Below are 26,528 nucleotides of genomic sequence, written 5' to 3'. Positions count from 1 at the left end.
AAGGAAACCAAGTGCCAAGTGTGTTCTGCTTTGGTCAGCAAGTGGTTATTGACCAAAATTCACACAATCTTGGATTGGGAGACACAGCCTACCTAGACTCATGTGAGGGCACTCTTGGGTCTCTCTGGGTATTGCCAGATCTTCGTGGTGAACTACTGTTAAATTACTGCTCCACTCATAGCAATGATGCCTCAGAAGCAACCTAAGAAGGTAAATTGGATTGCGGATTGTCAGCTGCCTTTGATCACTTGAAAAAGTCTTTGTGCAAGGCGCTAGTCCTAAAGATGCAAGATTTCCGTCAGTCATCATTGTTGAGACTTAAACTTTAGAGTATGGCGTTCTCTCTCAACAAAACGTGATAAGTTGAGACTACCCACTTGCTTTTGTTAGTTAGTGTTGGCTATCCATGGCGGAAATTAAGAATAAATGTTTTGAGGTCATGTTGATATTGAAACCGTTTCAGCCCTTCTTGTTTGGAACACACTTTACTATTCAGACGGGGGGCAAAACACTCATAATGTCTCACAGCCTTGAAGTTGCTCAATCCTATGTAGTCTTTTAATTTCATTATTGAGCACAAAGCCAGGATTTCTCGTGAGATTTAGAATACTTTCTCATTTAGGTGTAATGTGGAAAATGTGAGCTGTGAGAATGAAAGGCCCTGATAGCCTGTGCATCTGTACCACCGCAGCTATTTTTTTATTAGTTTTTTTCAAATTTCAATATGTTGTGGTCCCTGATCCCGAATTACTGCAAAAGTACAAAATCTGATAGAGACTTCTAGCTGCGGATTACCTACCTTAGAACTATGTCTAGGCGTCAGACTGGATACAGAAAAGTTTCAAGCATTACTCCTGCGTGTCGATAGGTGGCGTCATTTGGCTCTGCTTGGTGTCGTCTGCGCTGGAAGTGATGTGCGCGGTGCCTATATAGGTGCCAACTTGGCACGCGGACATCAGTTCTTTTTTTTCCATGCCAAATAGCCCTGATCTGATCTCAGCTAGCCCTCAGTCACTTGTGCCTGGCTTTTTGCAAATTTTTGACAATCTTTTTTGAGATCTACTCCTGGTGTGTGGGTATATTACTGAAGAAACCAGTTGGTTTTAAGCCATGTGGGGTCTGGTGTGTGTGTGTGTGGTGCTTGAAGCAACAGCACGATTACAATGACTGCCGTGCCATGCACCCCAAGGCACTGAGGGAGCGCATCCTAAAGCTCCACACTTCCTTGATTTTCCCAAGGACAGAGTGACCCCTGCCAAGTTAAAAGAGTTTTATGAGGCCATGCACCTCAAATTTGGGTAGCCAAGCCCCTCTGGAGCGCTTTTGGACCCCACTTGGATGGGAGGGGCCCTACTGTATCTCCGACAGCGGGTACACCATCGGGCCAGTCGGGCCCCATGGATCTCTTGCTGGATCTAGAGCGGAGTCATCACTGAGAGCTTCCTTGATGCCTGCTCCAGTGCCAGGGTTGCCAGTGCCCCTAGGTGGCACTGCACCCATCGTTATTCCCAACTCCTTCAAAAGAACCAGAGCAACATTGACGGACACCGACCATGCCCATGTTCCCTGGAGTGGAGTAGTGCCTTATTTACATGATGGGACGGGAGAGGAGACAAGTGGAAGTGGTCTATGGACCCTTATGGTTACCAGTTCCCTGAAGAAGAGCAGGAATTGGACAACTGGTATGAGGAACTGGCGGAGGCTAGTGTGTTAGACACCTCACCCGATACTGGCCTGGTCTCTCTTCCTACTGTGGTTACAGAGGAGGGAGCCTCTTCAGGGATGGTGATGCGTAGAGCAGCTGAGGTCTTGGAACTTCAGTTGCCCACAGTGGCAATCAAGACAAATGTCTTGACAGAGGTTCTTCAACCGGGAGTCTCCCCTTCTGAACCCCTTCTCCCTTTTAATGAAGCCCTTACATATATCATACTTGGGGCCTCGTTCAAGCCCACCACAAGGGCTCCTGTGCATAGGCTGATTGCCTACCGCCATCACCCCACTCCTGGGGATCCAAGTTTCCTCATTCCAGCACCTCACCCCAGAGAGTTTGGTGGTCCAAGCATCCACGTCCAAGATTAACCTCGGGACATTCCCTACCACTCCACCAGATAGGAATTCCAAAAGGCTGGACACCTTTCACAAGAGAATGTTCTCTTCCGCCAGCCTAGCATTGTGGTTGGCGAACACTGTGCGCCTTTTGGGCCATTATTCTCATACAATATGGGAATCTGTTCCACAAGTGCTGTCTATGGTATTGCTGATGATCAAGATGCCAAAAAGTTCATCATAAGGTGTGGGTGTGACATGAACAACTTTCAGGGCTAAGCGATTTCCTCATCATTGGCCTTGTAGTGCCACGTCTGGCTAAGAACAACTGTTTTTTCAGGGGATGTCCTCAGGGACATGCCCTTCGATGGGTCTTGCCTTTTTGGAGAGAAGGCATATTCAGCGCTGGAGCACTTTAAAATACATCAGAACTATGGCCTGGTCCTTGGGCTTGTCTGTGGACCCTTGTCAACCCCAATCTGCCTTATGTCCCTTTTGTCACCACGGAAGGTTCTCCAACTGCGCCTCTACCCTCCCAGCCACCATGGCCAACAGGCTTTTCATGGGCAGGGGTGCTGGTTCCACAGACAGCATGGGACAGCCGTCGAGTCAGTCTGCCATTCCCCCAGCAGCTGCTGCCTCCAAAGCCTCTTTAGTTTGCCTTCTGAACACAATGGGTATCCAGTGCAAGGCGGGATTTGCCATCACCTACTCCACTGGCAGGCAGTGACATCAGACCTATGGATCCACCAGAACATCCGAAAGGGCTACTCCCTCCCGTTTGTGACTACCCCACCACCTGTGCCACCCACATACGATCGGCTGACAGAGGACCATCTTTCCTTGCTCCTTCAAGAAGTGCTGGCTCTCTTGGCCAAGGGAGCCATAGAGAGGATGCCTGCATAAGAAGTAGATTGTAGTTCTTATTCCTGCTACTTTCTGGTGCCGAATAAGGACAGAGGACTTGGCTTTATCTTAGATCTGTGCCTTCTCGACCTCTTCTTGAGGAAAGAGAAATTCAAGATGCTCACGCTTGCCCAAGCCCTGTCTGCTCTTGAACCAGGAGACTGGATGGTAGTGTTGGACTGGCAGGATGCATATTTCCACATCTCCTTTTTGTTTGCCCACAGACGTGACCTCTGGTTCACGGTGGGCTAAGAGCTCTTTCAGTTTGCTGTGCTCGCCTTTGACCTTACCAGTTCCCCTTAGGTGTTCACAAACGTGATAACAGTGGTTGCAGCTAATCTGTGGGGGTCAGGGGTTCTAGTCTGACCCTACCTCGTTGATTGGTTGTTGTAGTCTGTTTCGCCCCATGCAGTTGTTTCCCACCTTCAGACTACGACGAGCCTCTGCATTATCTGGGTTCACTATCAATGTGCTTAAGTCACACCCGGCTCCCTCTGAGACACTCCTTTTCATTATAGTCATTCTGAACACAGTCTAAATTAGAAGCTTTTGCTAGGTTGAATTAATATATTTATACCAAATTTGAACAGTGTATTGAAGATGAAAATGGGAGTATTTTCAGAACTCATAAGGTGATGTTTTGAGAAAAATGGTAGACTTTGTCAAATATATTTGAAGACGATATATACAAGTGATAAATCAAGCAGCATCAGGGAGACTGATGACTCATTACTTTGGTACCAGGGGTATCTGATAGAGACATCTAGCTGCATATCTTTGAAATGCCAGGCGTCAGGCTGGATCTGAAAGATTTTTTTTTTGTGCGCTGATAGATGGTGTCGGTCTACTCAACATGACGTCATTGGCGTCGTGTTCGTCATCGTTATGACATCCGAGTCATCAATATAGCCGCCACTTCGGCGCGCTGACGTCAGTTCTTTCCGCACCAGCTATCGCCGTTCCGTCAACGAGAGCTTACCCCTTCTCATTTTTTGGTAGACTTTTTTCTACCTTTTGTTGACTTCTTCTGGTGTGCTAGGGATGTCTAGCAAGAAGACCTCAGGGGTTCAAGCCATGCAATACCTGTCATCACGCCATGTCAGTCACGGACCCCCACTAGGTGCGTCTTTGGTGCCTGGAGTGTGACCATGACACAGAGTCGTGCTCCGATTGCCGGGCCATGGTGCCAAAAGCTTTGAGGGAGTGTTCCTTAAAGCTAGTCACACCCAGCATCTTGGAGGTCACTCTGTCGATCTCAGTCTCAACCCTGGTCTCGGCGAGAGGAAGGTCCGACTGCTTCTCCGGATGATCGAAGTCCTCTTCCTCCAACTCATCACGATCTGGTAAGAGGCATCACAAGAAACACAAGAAGTCAACCGTCCGTCGCGCAACAAGATGGAGTAACCTCTGCGTTTGATGCCCTGCTCCGTGGAGCGGGTGTCTGGGTCGGCTCTGTATTTCCCTCCCTTTCAGGGGCCGGGAGTGACCCCCGCCCAAATTAAGGAGTTTTATGACGCCATGTGCAGCATATTGGGTGGCCCGACCCTGCTGACGCGCCCTCTCCACGCAGCCTCGGATGAAGGAGTCCCTTTGGGTTCTATGCTTTCGGCTCCATCACTGTAGCCTCGTACTGGACCCGTCCCCAGGTCCGGACCAGCGCCTGTTGCTCCTACACGGCGACCTTCCCAGCGCCGCCTCCGCTGTCAAGGTCCCCACTGGCGGCACCTTCCCAGTCCTCATTCCTGAGGAAACGGAGCCGGTCGGGCGCCCACCGATGCCGGAGACAAGTGCTGACGGAGCCGTAAGGTTCCATGCAGCCCAACCTGCCCTATTCTGAAGAGTTAGGCATGGATGAGGAGGGTTGGGAGGGGGAGCAGGATCCCTTAGAAATCCTGCAACCTCAAGAGATGGACTGGTATAAGGAACTGGGTGATGCAAGTGGCCTGGACACCTCCCCAGATTCTGGCACGCTGTCTCCCACTAACCTGGGTACTGGTGAGGGGGCATAATTTGCTATGGTGGTGCATAGGTCTGCGGAGGTCCTGGGCCTGCAGCTCCCTACAGTGGCAGTCAAGACTAACGCCTTGACAGAGTTCCTGCAGCCTGGTGTCTCCACTTCGGAACCCTTGCTGTCTTTCAATTATGCCTTGACTGATGTTCTTCTGGGCACCTGGTCCAAGCCCAGCACAGGGCTCCTGTAAACAGAATGATTGCCCGCTGTTCCTCACAGCCCGCCCACCCCACCCCACCCCAAAAAGCTTGATGGTTCAAGCTTCCACTTCCTGTGGCGCATTACTTTTCGTACCCCTGGACAGGGAATCCAAGAGACTGGAATCTTTGGAAAGAAGATTTTCTCTTCTGCCAGTCTAGCAGTGCAGTCGGTGAACACTGCATGCCTTTTGTGCAGTTATTCCCATTCCATACGGGGCCCAGTTGCGCAGGTGCTGCTCAGAGTCTCGGAGGAGAACTGGATTCTGCTCTCCCAGGCTATTTCAGATGGGAGAGATGCAGCTAAGTTCTCCATCCAATGTGGCTTGGGCACAACAGACTTTCTGGGCAGAGTGATTTCCATGATGGTAGCCATACGTTGCCGCGCCTGGCTGAGAACGTCTAGTTTTTCTCGGGATGTCCTGGCTAATCTCATGGACATGCCCTTTGATGGCTCCCGTTTCTTTGGAGACAAAGCAGATGCAGCACTTGAGCGTATTAAGGACTCGCAGGCTACGGCCCGGTCCTTGGGCCTCACTACAACATCCCAGCCTTTGTCTGCTTTTTACTCCTTTCGTGACTACTAAAGGGGCTACCAACCACACCAACCCCATTGCAGTCAGAAGGCCCACACGTTCAGCAACCTCTGCGGGTCATGGGCACAGTTCACTCTGACCCCAAGGGTCGTTTGGCCAGAAGTCAAGCCAAGCCACAATCCCCTCCTCCACTGCAAAACCCTCTCGGTCGATACCCCAGGATCATTCACGCCCATTGGTGGCAAAATACTTCATCATCTCCACCACTGGCGGGACATCACCTCAGACAGGTGGGTATTGCAAATAGTCTGACGGGGCTACTCCCTCCCCTTTGAGACTACTCCTCCATCCATGCCTCCAGTTTTCAATCCGCTGACGGAGGATCACCGTGCTCTACTCTGTGAGGAAGTCAAAACTATCTTGGCCAAGGGAGCTATAAAAAAGGTTTCTGGGCCAGAAATAGGCTATGATTGTTGTGAGAAGTTGGCTTGGTATATGATGTTCACTATTCTAGTGAGCACCTTGCACCAGTCCAAACAACCCATATGGTGATGGTTGTGAAGTCAACCTTATAGACCAGCTATCCTAGTGGTAGCATGGACAAAAGCAGTCTTAGGCTAAACTCAAGAGGGCATGTGAAGCCAGCTGTTTTACCATATGCAATCCCTTTAATACCAAATGAAAAGACACCACACAGGTTATATATTCAAAATATATATGTGTTTATTTCTAAATCAATCCTCTAAACTCTTTATGAGGGCAGAGGCACAAGCGCATAACAAGTAACTCAATATAACATACAATAAGTTGCACAAATATGGATAGGCCCTGGTAGCCCGCTAAACCATATACTAAAATAGTGGTATAAGAACCACGTCACGAACAATTGAAAGGCCTAGGGCCTTGGGAATCGCTGGGGCTACACTGGACTAACAGTTGTTAGGGAGCAGGAGGCCCGCGGGATGCGGGTGCAGAGTCTAAATGCACATGCGTGCACACATAGAAGTCAATGGGTGCGTAAAGTTAGAAAGTTAAAGAGTTAGGAGTCTTCCGACTGGACTAGAAGCTAACCACTTGAAACTAGGACACTAGGAGAGTTAATCTTCACAGGAGCACCGCAGTACTCGCGGTACCTCACCCACAGGAAGCGGGTGCATAGGTCTCAAAGTGTGTCGGGTTTCGTCGTGAAGTTCTATGGAGCCTTGGAGAAAAGATGCTGCAGGCGACCAGGAGAGAAGAGTCCGGTTGGATCCAAGGGTGGATCGAGGATGAAGAGTACCTGAAAGCAGAGGGGACAGAGTCTGGGTCACTAGCCAGTGACCAGGAAGGAACCAGGCGATGTCGGGAAGCAATCAGGTGATGTCGTGAAGCTTGTCTCTGCAGCCACGTGGACCAGGAGGTGTCGACGACGACCAGGAGCTGGATACGGACTGTCCCACGAAGGCTCTCGCTGTTGGCGGTGTCGGTGCTCGATTCGGAGTCAACAGGCCTTGGCAAATGCAACCCACGCAGGAATCGAAGATGGCTTCTTACTCAGGCCAGCAAGGACTGAGGGGCTTCTCCTTCGCAGGGAAGCAAGGGCCAGTCTGGAGCAACCAGACCAGCAGTGTAGATTTCGAGTTTCGTCGTCACAGAGGCCACTAGCCAACGGGCAAGTGACAAGACAGACGCGTCGAACAGGAAAATGCAAAAGGGCCCCATGCAGCACTCGGTGAGTGTGGAGAGGTGATCTTCGGTGCAGTTGGTGCTCGGGCTGGGGCTTCTCAATCCCCAATGCACAACTTCGAGGGTGCCTCAGAAGTTGCACGGAAAGCAATTCGCTGGCTTTCCAAGATGGCCGGTCCCACGTCTCTCGTCGCCTCCACGGGTCTCAGCTTTGCTGTGGCTGTGGATCGGGCTGTTGGATGTCTGGAAGTCCGGGTCTTGTCAGGCTCTGTGTTCGAGCTCCGGCGGGAGCAACGACAAAGCAAACCGTTGAGCTCTTGATGGTGCCTGCTTGCACAGGGTGGTCACTCCTTGACCACAACGGAGATTCTTCAGTCTCCTACGTCGAGTAGGATGTCGAAGGTCCAGAGTTTCGTATCAGAGTTTCAGTCAGGATATATCTAAAGTCTAAGGATACAGCTCCTACCTATATACCAAATCTAGGGGCTGGATTACCTGCGAGGTCCCTCCTATGGGTGGAACCCAGGAAGGGGGTGGTTACACCCCTTTCCCTTTGTCCAGTTTCGCGCCAGAGCTGGGGCTGGAGTGCCCCAGCACCGGTTTGAACTGGACTATGCATGGGACACCTTGTGTGCCCCAGGCAGTGTCTCATTTCATTCAGCCCTCCCTGCCCCAATACATTATAGCCTGTCTGGGGTGGTGCTAGCACCTCCCTGTGACAGGAAACCTATTGTCCAAGCCTCCCTCGCTGGAAGGACTCCCAGCAGCAGGAGGTCAGACTTGTGTCTGTAGCAGCAGCATCCATTTTGTGATGCTGAGGCTCTGGTTAACTTTAACCGGGATTAATGGAAGTAACATGTCTTCTCCCTCTAGAAGGGTGGAATGCTACCCCGGTCGCCAGAACTGGCGAGGGGGTAGTATTCCAAAGCGTATGACACCTTACACGACATGTTTTGATAAAGCCAAACCAAAGATAGCAATAACCGCGAGGATCATAATGCACTTAAGAGTATATGGTATGGCAATATCCTAGAACAGCTATAAGGACATGGTTCCGAAAGCTGCAGACATGCTCAGCTCATGCTAGAGCACCATCTCACATAAAACCAAGCACTCTGCCTTCAGGATTGTTAAGGCCTGCCATAGGAGTGACTTATAGGTGTATATGTGTCTAGATATAAGGTTAGCTATAGGAATACTATACCTAAGCAAGGGGTGATTTCACGACCTTGCCCCAGCTGAGTGATCAGCCAGTTGTGTCAGTTTGGATGGATTATAATAACCCACACACACACTAGTAGTGTCATGCTTCATCATCTGGTTCACCCTGGCTCCTAAAGGCCAGGGTGGGCTCGACCGTGTTTCAGGGAGTACTTAAGAGAAAAGGCCAGGGCGGTTAAAGATTAAAAAACCACCAACAACTCCCAGTATCCCTTTAATATGGAGTAGTGGTAGCTATTAAAAACAAATGAAGGGTGTTCCAAGGATAGTACTTGCCAACGTGTTTCAGCCAACAGACGGCCCTAAGGGTCCATGGCTTTCTTCAGGGTAAACCAACAGTGTAAATTCCCTCCCTGGAAAAATAAACCGAAAAGTAATCAAAATGTTGAAAATATTTCATTAGAAAACTACACCTTATGGATATACTTATCCTCAGTGTGGCGTTACATCAATCAGATGTCCAACCAAATTTTGGAGGACCACGCACCTCCCATGAGTGCAGGCAGAGGGGCAGTCCTGTAGTCATACAATCATTAAAGATCCTGGCCCAAGGAATTACATACAGCGTCCTGTAGCTTCAGTGTGGTGTTCCATTTGCTGATATCTCCCAAGCAGCCACGTGGGGGTCTCTGCTCACGCTTGTCAGATACTATTTCCTGGATTCTGAGGTTCACAGGAAGGGCCTGTTTAGCTGCTTCGTCTTGCAGAATTTCCTGGTTTAAAGCATTACCGCAGGCCCACCTCCGGGGAAGGTATTGCTTGGGTATCTGTTCAAAGGTAAGAAATCTAGCCGCATATTACTTACCGACCCACCCGTCCTCCCCACTCTGCGGAATTGTTTTAGTGTCAGGGCTGTTCCCCTTCAGGGCCCTAGCTTTTCTTTTTAACACACCATGGTCAGTCGCTTCATGGCTCTGTGTTTCTGGCGTGGATGGTCATGAAAAGTACTGACATCAGCGCGCCAGAGTCGCAGTTATGTTAACGATGCAGACATCACAACGACGCCGAACACGACAAAGTCACATGGAGCAACCAACGCCATCTACTAGCGCACAGGGGCACTGCAAAGAAAAATCTTCCGGATCCAGCCTGACGCTTGGAAGGTCAACGGTAAGGATCATTTCTCTACCAGATAAGGTGTTACCGAAAGTAAGTAACTTGTCCATTACAGCTATGGCTAGTATGTATTACCCAGGTAGAGGCATTCTAAATTGATATAGCCTTTTTTTTTTTTTTAAAGTAGTGCTGGTAACCCGGTCTGTGGCACTTTACTGCTGGTAATCTTGCATAGATGGTCGCTAATGTAATCTTTTCTGATATGCTCACTAGGACAATGATAATAACAGTAGCTCTGAACGGTATTCATAGAACATAAGAAACTCTTATTACAGAAAAGGTTGGAGACCTCTGCTGCATTCTCCTAGATGTTTGGTTATATTGCCAATCGTGTATTAAAAGTTAAGACTCAATGTCATTCAATGTTCCTACTTTGAAGTAAGAGGTATTTATGTGAAATCTGCAGACACCATGAGCAGTACAGTAGCACAGAGAACTGCTGGTACCCATGGCCATTTCTTCATGGTTGTCGAAGAGGTGTAGAGCATTGCTTTCTAAATAAATATCAAATGATACATGTTCATACATTAACAGTTCCACACTTGGAACAATTTTAGGCCCAAAATCTTATAACATGGGTTCTTATAGGAAAAATGGTTATTGGTTTTGGAGGTAAGTACTCGACTCACGAGGGTGAGCGTTGGGGGTTAGGACCAAGGTCTAGATAGACACTCAAGTTGCACCACCAGCGGCACTGGGGCGGCTGGGTGAAGAATGCAGGGCCCAATCTTAGCCAATGGAGCCTTTGGTTAGGGTCTGCTGACGAGCGGGCCACTCAGTAGTGGGAGCCAAGCTTCTAGGGTTAAGGTCAGCACTGCAGGGGCCAATGACCAGCACAGCTGCTGCACCACCAGTGGACGTTGGGACCCTGTGCTTTCCAATGGAGCTCTTCGCTGCAGGCTCCAGCAGAGAGACTTCCTGAAGGTGACCACCAGCTGGAGAGGTAAGTTGGGATCTTGGGGGATTCCTGAACACCGTAGGTTGGGCCACCCAAGGCCGTGGGGCGGGGTGTCTTCTGGCATCGGATTTTCTTACCAGCTCCGGTCGCGGTGGGGGACCCTTCGGGTTGTGGTTGCAGGCATCCTTGGGAGTTTTAAGGGAGGTCGGGGATTACCAGATCCCAAGTCAGGATCGCTGGGGAGACCTCCTTGGGGTGTTGGGCCACTCAAACTCGGGCCGTGGGTATCGGGTGCAGAATTGCAGAGTCGACGGAGCCCGGATTTTGGAGGTGAGTCTTGGGTTGAGCAAATCCGGTGCCCACGGGCGACAGTCTGTGGGAAGGTCGCAAGGCAGGTCCCCCAGCTCTGGGGGTTGCTGGCTGCTGGACTCGCCAGGATTCTTGCAGTAGGCAGGTCCTAGACAGGATAGGCTGGTAGGGCTGGGGCCAAGGAAGATGGTGTCCTCTTCTCCTTCAGGGGTCAGCACAGCTCTTCAGTCCTTCTTCTTTCATCCTTGAGTCTGAGGAGGCAAGGTTGAGGGTCACCCCTATATACTAAATTTAGGGTGTTAAAGGGGTGTGCAGGTCTGGACCAATGGGTCCCTTCCTTGGAGTGGCAACAACCCCTATTATGCCACACTCCAGTGGGTGGGGACATGAGCCTCTTCCTAATTAGCGGAATCCTCTCATCTTCAAGATGGAGGGGACTGAGATATGTGCTTCACCTTGCCTCCCCCTCCTGAGAGGTGGAGTTGGCATCTGCCACAGTTCTTTCCACCCCATCGACACGGCATGAACCACTTCACACCTGTTCTAGATCATATCTATTAAGCCCAAACTCTCGATCAGGTTCACAACTTGTTGAAACCTGAATCAAGATATATTTAGCTAGGCATTGTCTGTCTTTAGAAGCAGCTACTCTCGTATAGCTCGGAATATTTTTCATTATCCCACGATAACACTTTTTAATGTTGTACAAAGGCACAGTAGTTCCCTGGCCTTGATTAGCTATCTCATGAGTGCAGAGGTAAGATGGCCAATTACTTTTAATACATGAGTCACAAATGTGACTCAGTCCTAGTTTTCTAAGCGCCCCTAATTTTGGTAAAAAACAATAAATGGAGACACTTGGAGCTAGAGTGTTTTGCTCAGAAGGCAACACTGCCAAGTAAATTGGCAATCCATATGGACTGAACTCCTCAGACTCCCTGGTAGAGCCATAGCTTCTGTGGTAGTGCTGCACCACCACCCCTGGTTACAGTCCACTGGCACACACATGCCCTTAAATGTCTCCGCCTGTTTAATCACCAGGCTAACATTACTAGCCATATCCGGTCCAGTAGCCTGCCCAGCCCTTTCAAAGACAAGGCCGTTGAGTCCAAAAAGGATGCTGGAGCAAGTCCCAAGATGCTGCCCAGTCCCCTGCCCCTCTGACTGCCGGGGTCTCTAAGCCCCTTTATTGCGCACTCCATCGTGCACAGCCATCCCAATGGCACCACCTGCTTCAGTGGTTGGCGATTATATCTGACAAGTGGGTGCTTCAGATTATGCAGAAGGGAAACTCCCTACCATTTGTGGACACACCGCAGCCTCTCCCCCAATCCCAAGAACATCTCTCCTTAATCTATCAGGAAGTACAAGCTCTTTTGACCAAAGGAACTATTGTGAGGGTGCCTGCACCATAATTAGGGCTAGGTTGTTATTGCTGCTACTTTCTGGTGCAAAAAAAAAACCACAGGCCTCTGCCCTATCCCTATATTAGATCTGCGCTATCAACTTATTAAAGGGAAATATAAGATGCTAAAGTATGCTCAAGATCTGTCTGTCCTCTATCCCGGGGACTGGATGGTATCGCAGGATCTGGAGGATGCACATTTCTATATCCATATCCAGTCATACCGGCCAACAGGCACTACCTGTGGTTCACCATGGACCGCAAGCATTTCTGGTTCACTCTGTTCCCCCTTGGCCTCACCAGTGCCCCTCGGGTGTTCATGAAAATAATAGTGATGGTTGTAGAACCTCTGTAGAGGTCAGAGGTTCCAGTTTTCACTTCCCCCTCAACGACTGGCTGTGGAAGGCGTTTCCCACCTCTAGACTATGGCAAACCTTTTGCATTCGCTGTGGTTCACCATCAACATGCCGAAGTCACACCTGACCCTTTCATCAGAGCCACTCTGGACACTGCAGTTTATGTGCTTATCTTCCGGAGCAGTGTGTCTGGGATATTCAGGCTATGATTCAAATGTTTCAGCCTATATCCTGGATTTCGGTGAGCCTGACTCTGAGGTTGCTGGCTCTCATGGCCTCCTTCATCCTGCTGGTAAAGCATGCCTGATGACATATGCGGGCTCTGTAGTGGTATCTGAAGTCCCAGTGGGAGCAGCCTCAAGGGAATCTTTCCGGCCTGGTCAAGATATCTGAACAAACTCAAAAGATCGTCAGTGGTGGCTCACAAACCCATGATTGGGTGAGCACCCGAATCCTCTCCCTTCAAAACCAAGAGTTCATGGTAGTGACAGATGAGTCACTCCTGGGTTGGGGTGGCCACCTGGAAGAGGTGGAGAACAAAGGTCTCTGGCAGAGTCTCGTCTCATCTCCACCTCAGTTTGTTGGAGTTGAGGGCCATTCGCTTGATATTGAAAGCCTTCCTTCCGTTCCTCAAGAGAAGGCTGATTCAGATGTTCACGGACATCACCACCGCCATGTGATATTGTAAAAATCATCTGGCTGGGGTTGTGGACCCTGTGATAGGAGGGTCTGCGCCTCTGGACTTGACTGGAGCGCCAAGACATCTTCCTGGTCATGCCGCACTTAGCAGGCTCCCTGAATGCCAGGGTGGACAAACTCAGACACCTATGCCTCTCGGCTCACGAATGGCATCTACATCAGGAGGTGGTGCTAGGTCTTTTCCAAGACTCGGGAGAACCTTGGCTTGATCTGTTCTCCACAGACGAGAATGCACTATGTCAGCACTTCTGTGTGCTGTAGTTTCCAAAGCAGCTGTGACTCGGAGCAGCGTCCTGCCTTGAGTGGAACTGAGGACTCCTGCCCAGAATTCTCATGAAGATCAGGATCGACCAGGCCGAAGTCATACTAGTGGCTCCAGATTGGGCAAAGAGAGTATGGTATCGTGAACTCCTGAGCTTGAGCATCTGGTTTCCAGTCAGGATGCCCCATTGGGATGACCTCTTGGTGCACTAAAAGGGCAGAGTTCTGCACCAGAACCTGTGTACGCTCCACCTTCATGCCTGGAGGTTGAGCAGTGACAGTTGAGGGTTTACAATCTCCCTCCCAAAGTTTGTTTTGTCATCTTGGCAGCAAAGCGTCCATCCACTAAAACTGTCTACACCTTCTGTTGGAAGAAGATGGTGGCCTGGTGTTCCTTACGCCATGTGGAACCCCTCTCGCTGCACTTTTGAGAAAGGTTTTCCTTTTTGTTCTATCTTTAACCTGGTAAGGCTGTGCCCTAGGCACTGATAAGAGCTAGTTTCAAGCAATTTTGCCTTTTCTGCAGTTGCAAGATCAGCCCTCCTATGTTCCAGTCACCAGTTGTGACTTACTTTTTGAAAGGTTTACAGCATTTCTTTCCACCTAATCCCCTTGTGCCCAATAGGATCTTAATGTAGTCATTACTTACTTCACGTGTTCTCTGTTTGAGCACCTACATAGCTGCTCCTAGTGGCTCTTGACCATCAAAACGGTTTTCTTACTGGCCATTACATCATTCAGGAAGGTCAGTGAGCTTTAGGCTCTGTTGGTTCACCCTCCATATACCAATTTCTTCCCTGACAAGCTGGACCTTATCTTTCCAATGAAGAGGTGAGACTCCAACGTTTGGACTCTAATCGAGCGCTCGCCTTCTTTATTGATCGCACTAAAGACCATCAGGTGGATGACCAACTATTCATTGGGTTTGCCGGAAAGAATGGAAGGCTTTGCAGAAACATGGATAGTGCTCTGCATTGACAAAAACACCCACCTAAGGGCTTAAAGCCCAGGCTCACTCTACTAGGGCCAAGGGTACCACCACTGCTTTAGTCCACTGGTCACCTGTCCTGGACATCTACTAAGTTGCCACATGGAGATCCCTCCATACATTCACGAAGCATTACTGCATGGACAGTCAGTTCCGTCGTGATGGACCAAGCAGCAAATTGCCCTCTACCGGGGGGAAGAAGCATTTTTGCACAGTTTCTTTCTAGCGGGCTTCAGAGGGGAGAGTGGTTTAGTCTGTACCGTGTCGGTCTCCCAGGTCTAGTATGTTTTGGTTTGGACTGTAATCAGAGAGGTGGATATTCTGCAAGTCTGCCTTTTAATCTGTTACCAAGTAACTTGCGAATCAATAAGTACTCTAGCCTAGCATCCATTCTGTTTGTTTCCTTTGTTGTGCGTGTTGTGTCTATCCACAAACATCTATTAAGGTGAGGGATTTCGGTAATTCCCTAGTAGACTTGGAAGCGTGCTCCCTTGGACCTTGCTGAAGTCTGTTTCCACATCTGATCAGTAATAATGTTGAAATTTCTCCCGAAAGAAAAAATCCACCTGCTAGCAAAAAATATCATTAGTCAGTTGCGCAAGGACTTTGGGGACAAATATAGTAACTAGAAGTTGGCTAAACTAAGCTTTCAAGGATCTTCCTCCAGGACCACTACAGTGCATATCTACGTGAAAAACAATGTCTCATGGAATTGCAACCACACGTTTTTGCTGATCCAGACATCAGAATCTGCTTTAGAGCTTTGCAAAACTGAGCTTTGCCAAGCTTAGCTTTGTCACATGCATCTCCACAAAAGACAAATGTTGCCTCATAATTCTGTAACAAACTCCTCTTGGGTCAGGCAAAAGTCCAGTCACCAATGGACTACCAGTTGCCCGTTGTCGCGTTCACAGACCAATTCATCCTGAGCTGATAACTCGCCTTCTTAGGTTCCCAGCAACTCTCAGACAGCACTCCAGCATTCTGCGAACTCTGGTGCAACTCTGTGCATCGGGACGTGGTCCTTGGTGCTGCACGAAGTTGTTGGCAGTGGCTTGAATATTTTGGGTTACCAACTCTCCCCAACTTGCTTCTTCAGCTGTTGGGTCTCTGTGCTGCGAACAAGAGGCCAGTCAGCTGGCCCTTGGACTTCTCTGGATTTGCCTGGCCTCAGGAGATGACTTCTCTTTGAGCAGGACACGTCAGGCACAGTCCCTCTCTTTGCTAGCCACCATGTGCAGTCTTCATCGGTGCAGCCTCTTTTAGCTGATCCCTCTTTGCAGCAGGGCAGTTCTTCGGACCTTCTGAGTTGGTCGATATCTGAGGTCTGCGTGCCATGGGTGCCCTCTTTATGCTTCAAAGGTGCCCTCAGGATTTGATGCAGTTGGTAGCCAATGGGCTACCAGGTTCCCTCCCACCTGGTGACTAATTGTGTGGAGTGAGGCATCTGGCTATCCCAGGATTCACCATTCTGCCCACTCCCAAGATGGCAAGACCCCTCTCCTGGTATACAGACTTCCCTAGTCCTCCCTCCAAGTGTGGCTATCTCAGGGCTACATATCCCTGGGGAAAACGGTTTGGGAACGGGTTTCCCCTCTCTGTTCCCTATGCCAGCCTGTCTACCGCAACAATGGAGAGGCCCTACCCCTGGTGTCCTACGTTGTAGAGCAGATCTTCAAAGTAGGCTTCACCTCTGGAGCTTGCTTTTTGGGGCTAACACCTAAGTGGCTTCCTGCAGGAACGAGGGGATACCTCCCTGGCCTGCAATCCCTCATTGTTCTTCTTCCTGAGAGTCCTTGCATGTCTCTCCAGGAGGGCAGAAAGTTGTCTCGTGGAGCAGGTTCCATGTGTGCCCGGGAAGGCACAGGAGTTTTAAAGGCAACAATGTGGCAGCTCTGCTAAAGCTGCACACTGCAACACGTTACATTAATTTCAGCTTAAGATACAAGTCGGGCTTAATGTAACGAGTTGTTTGATTTCTTGGAGTGCCCACTTTGGTTGCAATATTCAGGAGTTGGCTCAGCGGAGGGTGTTAGTGTGTAGCCCTGTACTTGCCGATCGGACGGCCAAGTCTTTCCTCAGTAAAAATGGTTGTTTTATGTGTTTTACTATCAGGACATGTAAAGCACATACCTTGCCTGTGTCATGTTGCACCCTGCATTTAGGGCTCGGTAGGCCTGCCGAAGGGGTGATATGCACACATGCCCAAGGGAAGTGGTGGCTTTGCCATTGCTGTCAATGGCAGAGTCTGAGTCAGAGTAGCAGTGCATGGCTGCTCTATCAGTCTGAAATGGCAGATTAAGGGGACTTGTTTTACTTGGGAAGGCCTCCAGGGTGACACAATCAGTGTAGCAAGCCCTAGGGTACACCTCTAACCTACATACCCTGGGTACCAGGGTGCTATTTACTAGCGACTTTGAGGTACGTTAGCCATTTTAAATTGGGTATAGCCAATTCAACATATACCTTCGGATCGGATCACTTAGTGGGTGCTGTAGTTGAGAATGGCAGACGCGCAGTTGATTGTTACTGAGTCAGGCGTGTGAGAAGAAGCCATGCGTTAGGCTTTACGTTACTTATCTCATAAGTCACCTTCGTTGGTTTGGTGTGCTTCTGACAGGCTCTGCCGTTGTGAGGGAGGACTACAGTAGGCAGAGCATGTGACTTTTTTGCACAAACCGAAAACGCACGAGCAAGTACAGGTCATATTTAGAGACAGCATCGCTTGAACGACTTGTTAGCTGTGAGATGAACAGCACAGGGTGTGAGTTAAATGTGGATTGACCTGCCCCATCTGCAGCTGGCCACCTGCAGCACCAAGACTCGAGTAAGTACAGTGTAGATTAATACAACTCTGCGATCACCGCTAAAGTTTTGCCACTTTGTTGGTTTCAGCTACTTAACCACAAGGAACTGCCAAAGCAAGGTGTAGTGGATTGCTGCCTATTGCTGCCTATTCTGTTGTATCGTTCTGTGCCCTGATTTCTGCCACTTCTCTGTCCATGTATTCAAATTAAGGTTTGATGTAAAATCGTTTTTTTGAGTTTTTTAATTGGGCCGGTGTACACTGCATCAACATAATTTATCATGCACGTGCAGGTTTCACGTGTGAAGAAAGTACAGGAATGTCTGCTGCCTCTTTTCCTACATGAAAGAGATCCCAGACACATAATTAAATGATTGCTGTTTCTGGAGTTAATTTTGCATTAGGTCTCCTACTGCAACAACACTAGAGTCTTTGGGCCATCTGTATCAAGGTGAATTGCGATCACAAACGCTGAAATTTGCAGAATTTTAGCGTTTGTGATCACAATTTGGCCTAGTGCTATGTATGAAAGCACTATTCAACAAGCACAAGGGAAACCCTACTCACAGAGAACATGGGCACGTATTGTATATCAAGAAACAACGGTTCTTGTGGAAACATTGGTTGGTTACATGGATAATTAAGAATGCACAATGACAATGTATATGGGTCGAGTGGACTTCAGATAAAGAGGTAGCCGAGTACACTGTACTTGCGTTTTTTAGAAGTTTATAGCAATTATTTGAGAAAAACAATTTCTTAAGTACAAAAAGATTGGTGCATAGTGTCCCCAGTGCAAAATTGGAATCAAAAAGATAAATGTAGTGATATTTGTGACAGTTACAACGCGGTTTCCATTATTCTTGACAAACGATCATTAGTATTTTCAACAGTTTCTTCCAACACTATAGACAATAATTAGTTCTGGTATAAAGATTAGTTTTCTTCAAAGTCGACGGCGTTTCGACCCTTCAAACAATATAGGGTCTCCTCAGGACCTAATGATATAGGGACATCTGTGAATTCAAAAGGAGAGTGGCATAAGCTCTAATCTAGTGGGATCGTTGTTCTAGGATAAATAAATAAACGGAAGGCCATAAATAGGACAATACCTGGAACAAAAACAATGCGTACGCACAGCCACGTGAATAAGGTGAGAACACCGTTCAAGTGAGGAAAAAGGAAAAGGTACTCACACTGGACCCAGCCGGGTACTACAGAGGTGAGAGGAAAGAGAGGTAGTGAGATACAGATACTTAACATAGTTCCTGATGACGTATTGAGTGAGCATTGAAAGTGCTTACCTCAGTGTGAGGAAAGTGTGAAGGCGAGGGGGGGGCTGGCACTAACGGATGAGGCAGAACAGAAGTGATATCCGATGGTGCTACAGGACGGAGTTCGCTGTGGAAAACAGATAGCTGGCAATATCGGCTGTGATGGAAGAAGTGTGTTGTGTTAGTTAATGAAGGTGTATGAAAGCACAACTGTCTCGCAAATTAAGGAATCACAAAATTTGCATTTCCTTATTTTGCGAAGGCATTTAAGGAATCGCAAATTGCGATTCCTTAAATGGAATGTATGAAGCACCCAAATTGTACGAATATGGCATAAGGAATCTCAAATTACCACCAACTACAGGTTGGTGGTAATTTGCGATTTCCTTCAAAAATGCACATTTTTGCATTTTACAAAGTGGCATGTGGCGCACACACATGTCCTTAGGGCATGTATGTGCGCCACATGTGCACCCATGCTCATTTCAGGGGTGCAACAGGGTGTCCTTTTGACACCCTGACACACTTGAAATTGCATTCTCAATTTGCGATTCTCTAATTGGGAATCGCAAATTGAGAACGTCTTCCCATTCATCCTATGGGCCTCTTGGCCCATAGTAATGAATGGGGAGGTATTCCTTAATTGCGAATCGCATTTTCCGATTTGCAATTAAGGAATGTGTAGGATTCGCAAAATGTATTGCAAATCCTACATACATAGCGTTTTGCGATTCTCAAATAGCGATTCTCAAAAATTCGCTATTTGAGAATCGCAAAACCTAACATTGATACATATGGCCCATTGTCATAAGGGCAGGCAAGTGTATGAATGTTTTTAAGGCTCTTGTTTAAATAATATAGTTTTAACTAAAAAAAACACTCAATGCAGTAATATAATTTGATGTACTACAGTGAAAAAGTGTGATAAAGAAATAAACTTTTGGGGATTTTGAAGGGGCTCTAATCGTTAGATGGTGCTTGCTGCACGATTTACATTCCAAATATATTGATGGCCTGGCACAGCTCGGGCTCCTAAAGAGTAAGAGCCAGAGAGAAATTGTTCTGACAAAGGTAACATTTTCTCTGTTCCAAACAAATCTGACGGAGGAGCCACTTGTCTCTCCATCCAATTCCCCAAAACACAGGCTATGGGCTTGCTTGCCTGGTGCAAATTAAGGCATGGATTTATGCCCTCCATTTTCAAAGTTCACCAGCCACCACTGAAGTGGACTAAAAATTATGGGTTAGAACGCTACACAGAGCGATTGAGAGTGGTTTATTTTATTTGCAAGTTTTCCTCCCATAATCTTTAGTGTTTGATTTAACGTTAAGTGTGTGCAACAAATATTTAAAAAATATTTACCCTTGCTTAGTCTTCTACTTCGCGTGGCTGTTGCTGATGCATAATGTATTTCCTAGAACTGCACTTTGTTCTGTAACTGCTGACAAACTGACTCTTCTTCTAGCGCTTCATGCTTCCTTGCATCACCACTTATTTCCCTACCTTCTGCCCTTTTGCAGTATTGGCTTTTCTACCACTTTTTCTTTTGCTGATAAAATTCCACTTTACTGCTGCTCTGCTTTTGTAATATGATAGCCAAATGATCCGAACACTGTACCTCTTTTATGCACTTTTTCAGATTTTGTCACCATCTTTTTTGGTAGAACACTATGAATGAAATATATTTAATTGTTTATTGTAAAATGTAACTCACACAAGAAGTTGTCAGAGCAACCATTTCAAAACGCTTCTAATGGTGTCTCGTGTTTCCCAGATTGGTGCTGCCAGCCGCGTCCCTGGGATCACCCCCGCTGCCATTGTGAATCTGCTACGCTTCGTGAGGAGCAACAGGAAAGAGGCACACAACAGTCCCAGCTCACCAAATTAAGTGCGAGGGTCGGAAGTGGCGAGCGGCTGCAAAGCAGATGGTGTTGACCATTTTGTCCTGAATTGTGAATAGTGTGCAGGGATTGGATGTGTCCAACACGGTGACTGCGCCACACGCTGTGCCCAGCTGGTGCCTCAGACAGATCGAATTGTGTAACCCCACAGAACGTCCATAAAAACTCTGAGTTGTGGGTTTTGGAATGGACTCAAGGTGACTCTATTATATATTACCCTTTGTTCCTTCTGATATTTAATAAGTGACAGTCGAGTGAAGCCTCTGGGAGTGCCTTCGTTCTATTCCGATGAGAAAGTTTCCTGCATCAAAAAGAGTCAAGACAATTAATACATTTTTAAATGGACTTTGGTGCAAGACATACGTATGATCCAAAACAGAGCAAAACAACTTTCCGGGTAAAGATGCTTGCTTGCAGTTTTGCTTATTGCTGTTTTTATGTACATCCCTATTGATGGAGCACTAGAGGTATCTGGGTATAAAGTTACAGCTGGTTTCTGTGCTAATGCAGGTCATTTGGCAGCCTATAAGTTTGTCAGCCCCTTACAGGCTCGTGCCAAACTATTTGTTTGAAGATAGGTCACAAGGGGAGTTATTTACCAAAAAGTAATTTCCTACTCATGCCTTTACAAATGTTTTTGGGGAATTAATGAATACAACACCACCAAATTTGGCATGCACTTTGAACTCTTTTTAATAGTGATATTCCATTTAACAACAAAAAATAAACTTTGGAAAAAAACAATATGCTTACCATATATTTATATGCACCTGTTCTATACTGGAAACATCAAGATAATGAAATGAAAGTTACAGCTCGAATTTAGCTACTTTAAAAAAGTAAGATTCAAAACCATATTATATGCAGCTCAGGTATGGACTAGTATTCGGAAAAAGCTAGGGATCGGGCAATTCTGCTTTTACACTCCCCTCCAAGATAATCCCCCCCTGCCAGATATTTTTCACGATTCACACATCAAGCGGTGGGGGGAGAATAGCGGCCTCTGTATCCTTGGAGATTTTTTCAATGAAGAGGGCTTTGCCATATTTGAGGACCCAAAAAGGAATTTTTCTCTAGGAAATATTACATTTTTCACATTTCTGCAAATTAGGGACTTTGTTGGGAAGAAAAAGGGTGGAGGTGAAGGGTTCAATAAAGTAGAACTGGTGGAGTTGTTGAGGGGAGAAAAACATCTGATTGGGGAGATTTATAAACTGTTAAATGGCAGGCTGAGGGATGACATTAAGAAACATGTGGCCGTGTAATAATGTGTAAATGACATTGTTTTGTCATTTGTTCTATAAAGAATGTTAGGGGTTGAATGTTGAGGGTTTTAAAAGAATACGCATGCATCATTCAATTGAAGTGCTGGGATGAATCTGGAAGCTGATTTACAAGCTCCATTAAACAAGATTACTAAACTGTACTCACTGTGTTAAGAGGATTCTTTTACAATGACGACAAAGGGAGAAGAACACCTGTGAGGAATGAAGACTTCTTTTGCTGTGACGAGCGTGTTGTAAGAAGTTTTCGAGAAATCTCCACAAGGAGTTAAAATTGACCGTCGGCTGTTTACAGGATTCAGAGTGCCACAGGCTGATCTACATGGTTCGGAGTGCCTTGATTGAAAATGGACTTATTTGACGTTAGTGAACGTAAATTAATTTGGCTGCAAGCCTCTAGCGCGAGCGCAACATAAATCAGCTGGCCATGCACAGCGGCGAGGGAAACAGACCAATTAAAATAACGTAAGCGCCACTGCGTGCGTGCCCAGGCGCGAGAAAACATTACCGCGTGCATGCCTAAGTAATTGCCTTGTCAAAAGAAAACAGCGCGAGCACTGTGTTAAAAAAAAACAGCTCAAGCGCGAGATCCACATTGCTACGTGCATGCTAAAGTGAGCGCTATGTCAAAAGAGAACAGGGCGAGTGCTGTATTAAAAGGAAAGCAGCTGGAGAACAGCGCGAGTGCTGTATTAAAGGAAAGCAACTGCCAGTAGCGCGAGTCACACAGTATTAAACGAAAATAGCTACCAGTAGCGTGAGCCCCATTTAAAAGAAAATGTGAATGCTATATTAAAGGAAAACAGCTACAGTGTAAAAAAGAAAATTAAAGTAGCAATAAAATATGAAAATGTGGAAATAATTAAAACAGACAAATACCATATTGACTGAATTTTATTAAACATATTGACTGAATTTTATTAAACAAGGTGACAGACAGACATAAAAGGATTATTCTGATTACAACTTATACTGGAATAAGAATTGAATTTCATAATATATAACAATACATATTAAAACATGACTGGTGAAGAAACAAGTAATGAAGTTTTAAATATGAATTCAGATATATATAATGAGGAAGATGCTAGTGAAAGCATGTCAAGTACAATTTTTAGACCATTACCTTTCAATCTGTCTGAACAAGAAAATATTTCACAAAGGTGGGAAAAGTGGACAAGGAGATTTAAACATTTTCTAAAAGCAACGTGTAAAAAATACTCTGAAGAGCAAGCAAAAGACCTATTACTTAACCTTGTAGGTGATGATGTTGAAGGCCTGATAACTACATTCCCAGAAGGCGAAAAAAAACACCTATGAAGGTATTATGAAATGTCTAAACGTGAAGTTTGACCCTCAGAGAAACTTAGATTTTGAAAGATATAATTTCAATATAGCATGCCAACAAGAAAATGAAACAATGGATAATTATGTTACTAGACTTAAAAAACTTGTTGCATTTTGTGAATTTGACAAATTCAACAACGAAGAAGCCATTCGGCTAAGAGTAATACAAGGATGCAACTCAATAAAATTTAGAAAAAAAGTCTTAGAAAAAAAATATGTTCTACAAGAAATAATTTGCATGCAAAAACAGAAACGCAGGCCCAAAAGCATGCTACAAACATGGAACAGGGGAGAATTAAAGCAATCAAACAGATTAGAGAAATGTCAACAACAAAAAAGTAGGGAAAAAAAATGAAACCCAATTCAGAGGAAAAAGATTATGCTACAGGTGTGGATTTCAGTTCCTACATCAAAAAACATGTCCAGCATTAGGACAACAATGCAAAGAATGCAGAAGATACAATCATTTTGCAAGTATATGCAAATTTTACAAAGAAAATAAAGAGAGTTGGAAACAAGTTAATCTGATTAAAAATAAATTAGAGGGGGGAGGAGCTACGTCAGCAAACAAGATGGCTGCTTAGGCTCCCGGCTCCGCCGACCTCCGTAACCCGCCGCGATATCCTGTACATTATCCTGACTCTACGACCGGTCTCTGTGTGCATGAACTGTTCCGCACTCCGATGGTGAAATCCGGAAACTTTTATCGGCTTGTTGGAAGAAGTTCTGTCGTGTTGAAGTTTGCGGCCTGCTCCAGCGGTGAAGCCGGGGCCTCGAGTACTTTCACAGCCGGGCTGCAGTGCAACAACATCGTCCAGAAGAACCAGGCTGGGTCCGGTCGACCGGAGTGGAGGCTTTGTTTAAGCCCGAATTTGGCAGTGATCGTTTCAATTGCTCATTATTAATGGAGGAGTGATACTGCTTATTGCTGGCTGTGAGTGGGGGTTCCCGTCCCGCGGACCCGGTATCGGGGCCGCCGGAGTTCGTGGTTCGGGGCCTCTGACCTGCTGCCTTAACGGTGTGGACCGTGGCTGCGAGCAAAGACCGGTCACCCTCCGCATCTGTTTGTTCGCGATCCTGTTTGTCCCCCCCGAGGATGCCGGATTCGCCCGGGGAGGTGATTGGGATTGATATCGGGCATGAGACCGTGGATCGAACGATGCATGAGCCATCGCTGAAGTCAGTACTAGCGGAAATTTGGGCGTTTCGATCACAGGTTGATGTCTTATTGAGCAAATTGGACTTGCGCCTATCAGAGATGCTCCGGGTAGACCCGGACCCGGCCTTACGATTGAAACAGGAATCTGCAGCCATTCAAACCGTGGCCATTTTGACTCCGTGCGAGAGCCCCGTGAGGAAACCAGCGTTGGAACCATCGGATGGTGCCCTGGGAGACGGTGTTCCCGTGGATGTTATGGTATCACCGAACCTTCCGCCGCTACCGGCTGGGGAGATATCAGAAGGCGTTCCCCTCCCGGAGACTTTTGTTTGTGACTTTCCTTTCACTTTGTGGTCGTCTTCTCCTCTCTTGGTGACTCTACGACTCCTGTACAGAATACATTGGGACTGTTCGTCCAGGAGGGAGAGGTCTTCAGCGTCTAAGGTTCCCGTGGACCTACTGCCTGCGAGTCGCCATGGATTGCTTTTTGATGACTCTTTTCTCCTTTATTACCTCTCTGTGTGCCTTTGGGTCTCGATGGGAGGGGTCCGTGTTCTTGTTCGGAAGGGCCAAGGTTAGGATTGACTAAGTCGGGAAGGATAGGAGTGACTTTCACAAGTGTTCGACCTGCAACTGCTTGCTCTAAGAGGCTGGGCGGTGTTTTCTGGTACTCTCTACTCTCTTCTATACTGTTGTCATAAGTGTTCTTTTATTGATAGGGGGTTGCTGTATCTGGCGGGGGGTCTAAAGGGGCTGGGAGCCCGAATGTCTATGCCCTCCTCCATTCTTTTTCCTTCCTTTAGGGTTTTAGTTATTAGGGGCGACAGGCACGCTGCTAGTGGGGTTAGGCTGTAGCCATCTGCAGGGGTGCAGGGTGGGGGGCTGGACGTTTTTTTTTTAATTTTGCCTTTTTTATTTTCTATGGCCTTTCTTTTCCTTCCTTTTCTTTCTTAAGGATCAGTATAGCTACGAATCATTCGGACTTTTCTCGTATGCTTGTATCTAGTGCTCATGCTTTTCTGATATCCAATTTCCGGGTGGGCAGGCTCCGAGAATTGGCGCAACATGGACTGTATATTGTGTGTTCATTTGCATCGATCTGTATCCTTTGGCGCCGACTCTCCATCACAGTGGTTATAATGTGTCTATCCTGTTTCTTACCCTGTCCCCCGCATTATCTGGTTTGATTGTATGGCACCTGATCCTCTCTCATATAATATAAAACGAAACCTCCGACTCATTCTGAAACTTAATTTTGCATTCTTATACCAGTTTTGTCCTGAATCGCCGCCGAACCTCTGGGTTGTCGGCTGATGGGCTGTGTAGTACTGCAATATTGGTGTTCTTAATCTATCTAGCGGCCAGCCCCCGCGGTTGTAGGCCCCTGCCTGTATTTTCTTGAATGCTATAATAAAGGTTTTCAAAAAAAATAAATAAAAAAATAAATAAATAAATAAATTAGAAACACAAAATATATAAGACCTATGGAAGAAATTGAAGGAGAGTCTGAAGAAGAATTCGAGGAATCAGAAAAATTATATATGATGCAAGAAAGCAACATAATACAGGAAAGTAGCGTTTGTCAACAAATCAATATGATCAAAAGAGAAAATATTTAAAAAACCACATCCGTAAATTTATTAGTTGAATTACAAGAAGTTCCTTTTGTTTTGGACAGTGGAGCAACATGTAACATAATGTGCATACCTGAATATATGAAAATGAAAAACTAACCTGTGTTGACACCTTCAAATGTTAGTGTTTTTCAATGGGGTGCCAAACGTCCAGTCCTATGCCTAGGAAAATTTGAAGAGACCCTACGATATGGAAATATAACAAGTAAAGAAGATGTACATGTGTTGCAAGGTGAAGTTCCAGGTCCCTGCTTATTAAGCAATGTAACTGCTCAACTTATGGGTTTGTTGGCATTGAATTGTAATATTTCAACAGATCATCCAATTTTAAAGAAGTATCCTAAACTATTTGAAAGCCTAGGTAAATTTAAAGGAAAATAAATTACTTTACACATAAATGAGGCAATAAAACCAATAGCACAAACACATAGAAGAGTGCCTAGTTACATGCAAGGAAAAGTTGAAAAATAAATACAATTACTAATTGAACAAGATATAATTGAAGGAGT

The 26,528-nt window shown here is 46.6% G+C and overlaps 1 protein-coding gene across 3 annotated transcripts in view; it reads left to right on the top strand.

Moving 5' to 3' along the window:
- Positions 1–25,835, top strand: part of MTO1 (mitochondrial tRNA translation optimization 1) — a 569,440-nt gene extending 543,605 nt beyond the window's left edge. For all 3 annotated transcript variants that reach the window (XM_078652253.1, XM_078652255.1, XM_078652254.1), the window contains one exon: positions 20,470–25,835. In XM_078652253.1, the coding sequence (XP_078508379.1) occupies positions 20,470–20,583 (114 nt within the window). In that variant the 3' untranslated portion in view covers positions 20,584–25,835. The remainder of the gene's footprint in view (positions 1–20,469) is intronic.
- Positions 25,836–26,528: the final 693 nt, after the last annotated feature.

Source organism: Lissotriton helveticus, chromosome 7 (assembly GCF_964261635.1).
Source record: "Lissotriton helveticus chromosome 7, aLisHel1.1, whole genome shotgun sequence".
In the NCBI taxonomy this organism is placed as follows: Eukaryota; Metazoa; Chordata; class Amphibia; order Caudata; family Salamandridae; genus Lissotriton; species Lissotriton helveticus.
Note: the sequence above shows the minus strand (reverse complement) of the source record. Positions and strands in the feature narration are given on the sequence as shown.